This window comes from Rhinatrema bivittatum, chromosome 4, assembly GCF_901001135.1.
Source record: "Rhinatrema bivittatum chromosome 4, aRhiBiv1.1, whole genome shotgun sequence".
Classification (NCBI taxonomy): Eukaryota; Metazoa; Chordata; class Amphibia; order Gymnophiona; family Rhinatrematidae; genus Rhinatrema; species Rhinatrema bivittatum.
The window spans coordinates 98,972,103-98,978,102 of NC_042618.1; the positions used below are offsets into that span (position 1 = coordinate 98,972,103).

At 41.6% G+C, this 6,000-nt stretch overlaps 1 protein-coding gene across 1 annotated transcript in view; it reads right to left on the bottom strand.

The window, feature by feature from the left end:
- Window positions 1-5,744, bottom strand: part of GEMIN2 (gem nuclear organelle associated protein 2) — a 67,568-nt gene extending 61,824 nt beyond the window's left edge. The window contains exon 1 of the mRNA XM_029598497.1: window positions 5,482-5,744. Coding sequence (XP_029454357.1) covers window positions 5,482-5,603 — 122 coding nt within the window. The 5' untranslated portion in view covers window positions 5,604-5,744. The remainder of the gene's footprint in view (window positions 1-5,481) is intronic.
- Window positions 5,745-6,000: the final 256 nt, after the last annotated feature.

Consider the following 6,000-nt stretch of genomic DNA (forward strand, 5'->3'; position numbering starts at 1 on the left):
TTCTTCGGGCACTGGGAAAGTGCACAGAAAAGCAGTAAAAACTGCTTTTCTGTGCACCTTCCGACTTAATATCATGGCGATATTAAGTCAGAGGTCCCGAAGGTTAAAAAAAGTAAAAAAATAAAAAAAATTTGAAGTCGGCTTGCGGCTGTTGGGTCGAAAACCAGACGCTCAATTTTGCTGGCGTCCGGTTTCCGAGCCCGTGGCTGTCAGCGGGCTCGAGAACAGACGCTGGCAAAATTGAGCGTCGGCTGTCAAACCTGCTGACAGCCGCCGCTCCGGTCCAAAAGGAGGCGCTAGGGACACGCTAGTGTCCTTAGCGCCTCCTTTTGCCTGTTTTTACCGCCGGGCCTCATTTAAATACAGAATCGCGCGCACAGGAGAGTGGCCTGTTCGCCCGCGTTTTTGTTTTTTTTTTTTCCAAATATGTTTATTGGGTGATCCACGCACAGTGCACAAACAGCAAATCAAAAATACAACACAGCGAATACACCCACATCAAGGTTTCCAATATAATTCCCACCCCCCAAGCAGCAACCCCAAAAGAATCTCCGGACATTGTGTCCGCCCGCGTTTTTATTGTATCGGCCCGTATAGTAGTACAACTCCTTCTATCCTTTGACTTTTTAAAATTTCCTGAGGAATGCCTTCTGAAATTTTAGATACACTATGTCAATCAGCTCACTTTATCTACATGTTTATTTACACCTTCAAAAAAATATGAATAGACTGGTAAGGCAAGACTTCCCATTTGCTAATTCCATGTTGGCTCTTCCCCATTAATTCTGTTAATAATAGCTTCTACTTTTGCCTGGCACCAACACCAGGCTCACTGGTCTAGTGCAGTGGTTCTCAACCTTTTTTTTGGCCGGGACACACCTGACAGATGGTTCTCACATGCGTGACACACTGAACATGTGACCATCACCAGGCTAAATGTAAACATGCATTCTGCATCCACAGGAATCCCCTCAACCCCCAGCAACGAGTGCAGAGCAGATCTAGGGCATTACCCTGTACAACTCGCCATACAAAAAAAATGTTCTGGTTCTGATGACCTCTTAGTAAAAGCAAAACAAACTCCCTTTACTACCAGGCACAATAGCCTTCCTTATGAAAAGACAGAAGTTTATCACCAATGCATGTCCTCTTGAGAAAATACAACAAATAAGACTGATACAAATGCTTACATATTAGTAAAATACCTCACCTCAGTCACATACACAGAACTGACCTGACATATTCCCAGGATCTGCAGTAATGCACAAGCTAATACCTGTATTATGGAATACAAACAAACAGTAACAACCCTACCTATGAAAAGGCAACACTACAAATATTAAATCAGGTCCTAAACACTAATACACCTCCTATTAGGAAAACAGAACTAGCCAAGTAGCTATAGATCCCAACACAGAAATAATTGTATAACTATACTAATAAGCAGAATAAATGTTTCACAACAACTATGAACAGAATAACATTCAACAATTAAAAACTCAAAAATTATTTAAAATTCTCCAAACACTAATAAAATATTTCAAAACAGCAAACATCACATAATATTCAGTAATTAAAATGGAAGTCAATCAAGAAAAATAAACTTAAAAAGCCACATTTTCTAACCCCCTCCAGCAGCTCTCCTACTCTTCCATGCAGGCCAGTAGCACACACCAGAAGCAATAGTGGCTAAGCTCTGTACTCATGGTCCTCTTCCTTAGGGCCCACGACCAGTCTCCCTCACACACCAGTCACACCCCCATGACCAATTTCTGTCTCTCACACACACACATACCAGTCACACCCCCATGACCAGTTTCTGTCTCACACACCAATCATCTCCCTACCAGTCTCTTACACACACACACCAGTCACCTTCCCGAACTGTCTCTCTTTCTCACACACAGGTTTCTCACTCCTATGCTAGCTCTCGCCACATGCACAGGCTTCTCATTCCCATAATCACTCTCTCACAAACTCCAGTCATCTCCTTGACCAGTCACTTCCATTGTCTCTCCTATATAGACACACACACACACACCACCTCTCTGACCTGTTTCTCTCAATTACATACATACTCTCTCTCACACACACATAGATGATCTCAATCAAATGCTCTCACTTCCACACAGGCTCTCAATCACAGTTATACATTCACACTCTCAATCACACATACATTCTCTCACTTACTGGCTGTCTCTCTCTCCCCCTACCCCCCCTGAGCACAAATGGTAGCTGCAGAAGCCTCCTCTAGCCCCCGCAGGCCAAGAAAGAAGAATCCCATCAGCCACGGGAGGCTAATTCTGCTGTCTCCTATGCCAATTTCTGGCTGCTTCCGATTTTGCTCCGGGCCCATGCTGCCGCCGCTACTTTTTCGTGCAGCATGGCTCTTTCTTCTCCCCGCACACCCCACTGCACATCACTTCCTGTTCCAGGCCAGGGGGCAGGTGCGAGAAGAACAAAAAAGCCCAGCCACAGTTGCCAGCTTCCAATGACACTGCTGCCGTTACCATCCGGGCTTGAACGTGATGATAGCCCAGGTGGCAACGGCAGCAGTGGAAGATTGTCCCTCTCGCTCTATGAAGGAAGAGGAGGGAAGAGCAGCGGGAGACTAGTAGCATGCAACACACCTGCCGGTTGAGAATCGCTGGTCTAGAGTTTTCTAGATCACCCCCGGAATGCATTTTAAAAACTGTCATTACATTGGCCATCCAGTCTTAACGCACAGTGGCTGATTTTTATGATAGGTTACCGATTACTAATATCAGGTCTGCAATTTCATATTTGAGCTCTTTTAGAATTCTTGGGTGAATACCATCTGAGCCTAGCGATTTGTTAATTTTTAGTTTGTCAAGTTGCTTTATTTTAATCTTCCAGTTTCAGTTATTTGGTTCAGTTCCTCTGAATCTTCACTTTCAAAGATTGTTATCCATGTGGATTTCCTTCTTGGTAAAGATTAAAAGCTAAGAACTAATTTAGTTTTCCTGTTATGACCTTGTCTCCCCTGAATGCCCTTCCTCCTCCCCCTGGTCATTTAGTGGTCCAACTCACTCACAGGTATCTTGCTTTTGATACACTTGAAAAAAAGTTTTAAAATTACAAAGGTTTTTACCTGGAAGGCAAATTTATTCTCAACTTATCTCACACCTAATTTGCAAATGATTATGTTCTTTCCTATTCCCATTTGGATCCATCTTTTAAAAGATGACTTTATGGCTTTGACATTCACTGGCAGGATATCAAGTAAAACTACTACCATAACATTTAACTTTTAATAAAGGAAACTATGACAAAATGAAGAAGTGAGGAAAAAAAACTAAAGGGGGCAGTGGTATAGATTAAGTTTGCATCAGGTGAATATTTGTTTTTAAAAAGCCCAGATAAAATATATACCATGCATTAAAAAAGGTTAAAGGGAAAACAACTCCAAGCATGATTGAATGGTGAGGTGGAAAGAGGCAAATTTGATAGCATTATGATTACTATTGCCAAGTAGTTCCACCCCTTGTACTATGTCCCATGTTCCATCAAGAATTAGATGTAAAGCAGTTCCCCCTCTCGTCAGCTTCAAGACCAGCTGTTCCATGAAGCAGTCATTAATGGTATATCTAGGAACTTTCTCTCTCTAGCATGTCCTGATGAGACATTTTACTCAATCATATTGGGGTATTTGAAGTCTCTCATTAATATTGTGTTAATTTTGTTAGCCTCTCTAATCTGTTAGCTCTTCACAGTGTCTTCATCCTGGCCAGGTGGACAGTCCCATATCCCCATGGCTATATTATTCGACATCACACATGCAATATTTATTCATAAAGCTTGCAGTCTATTTCCTGCTTTACACTATGCCATCCTGAACTTACAGTGTCACCCCACCACCAAAATTAATCTTTTATTTCAATATTTTTTTAGCTTGGTTATCCTCTTTCCACTAGATCTCCGAGATGCCCATTATATCTATCTTCTGCTCTTCCTTCATTTAGTGTCATACATTCTAAATTGGCCAATTTTATTGTTTAGATTTCTTCCATTTACATAAAGAATTAAAAGGTATGTTTTATTTCTATTGACAGATTGTTACTAGCACTTGATTCAGGTAATTTGGAATCATTCCTCTGTTTTGTAGTTAAATCCTATTATATTCAAACTTTATCAAGTAGGCGATTATTTCCTCATAGATTAAATTAAACCAAGATGCTTCATTCCGACAGCATTTCACTCATGAACTCTCACCAATCTTGTGCAATATTTGCCATTGTTATTATTAACAGCAGTAACATGGGATAGACAATTTTTGGGAACTTGCCAGGTTCTTATGGCCTGCATTGGCCACTGTTGGAGACAGGATGCTGGGCTTGATGGACCCTTGGTCTGACCCATAATGGCATGTTATTATGTTCAATACTCATTTGAAAACCCCCAACAAGGCATCTGTGTTTCAAATTATCTGCCTAGGGAACCCCCTAAGGGAGATATTTACTACTACTATAATATTTCTATAGAGCTACAAGCCACGCATAGCATTGTACAAATACAGAAAAAGCCAGTCCCTGCTCTACTGAACTTACAATCTACTAAGACAAATATGCATGACATGAGACTTGGGGCATTTCAAAACACTGGATAAAAAAGAAAAAAGAAACATTAGTTAATGAGGCTAAAAGCAGACAAGCAAGCCTAAGATTTAAAAGCAGAATCCAAAAGATGGATCTTTAGACAGGATTTAAACATGGCAAGAGAGGGAGCATGACCCACCACTTCAGGATGACTATTCCAAGCACATGGCACAGCCAGGTGGAACACATGGATGCAGGAATTGGCAGTAAAAGAGACAAGAACACAGATAGAATGTGTTCCTCAGCAACTGTGTCCCCCCAACATTCACATCAGCTTTAGTATTCTATTGTAGTAAATTATACCGTTTCATAGAAAATTCAGTACAATCTTCTCTAATTCCTAAATAAGGTAGAAATCATTTCATAAATCTCAATAAAACTATGTAAACAGATCAATTAAATATAAAGGGAAGTAGGCAAGTCTAAATACAAGTTAGTTTGTTTTCCAAAGAAATGTACAGAAGAAATAAAAATTAAACCTCTGCACAGCAAAAAGAAAGCTAGCTCTATCCTTAGAACGATTAAAAAAAAAAAAAGCAACAGCATGAGGCTGAGTAAAGGCTGCGGGCAAATCAAACCTGAAAAGATTCAGGGAACCAGAGGCTCACTTCAGGGGTAATTTATGACAATCGAAAAATTTCGTGCGGCCACATGGGCAAAAATATCCTTACTTTTTTTAATACAAAACATAAAATCATCCCAATTTTAAAAATGCAATTTGGGAAATCACATACTTTTCGCGTCTTTGAGAAGAAATGTGCCTCCCCAGAGAGGCTTAGAGAGACCCGACTCGCTCGACCCTACTGTAAATCGCTGTCCTATTTCTGCAGCCCCAGGCAAAGGGAGAAAGAGGAAAACCACATACTGCACCCGCTTGAGATACTCCTGCGGCGTCCTGGGGGGCACAGTTGGATCAAAATCATCCCCGATGTCGCAGTCTTCCACGGGCAGCAGCCTCGGCATCAACTCCTCCACACCGGACTCCATCACGAGCGAAACGGACAGCAAACTCAACTACCTCCCGGAAAGCTCCCCGGCCACAGGCCGTTACCACGTCCCAGGGTTAACCAACATGTCAGCCAGCGCCTGGCGTGCACAAGGGAAGCTGCCCCTGATTGGCCATGCCAAACAGCGTCTGATTGGCCACTATATGTTCGTCACCGATTGGCCACCGTTTTCCTCTCCGCTTACGTTTATTCTATCTCGAACTTGGTTGGTTAGTCTAAGTTTCCCTCGCAAATAAGTTGTTTTTCTTTGATTTTTTTTTTTTTTGCTGTTGGTCTGGTTTCTTAAAGGGATCGTTTTCCTCAACATGACACACCCCCTTTCCGCATCATTTTTCTGCAGAAAAAGTAAGAAATACAGGACATAATATCGTCTTTTC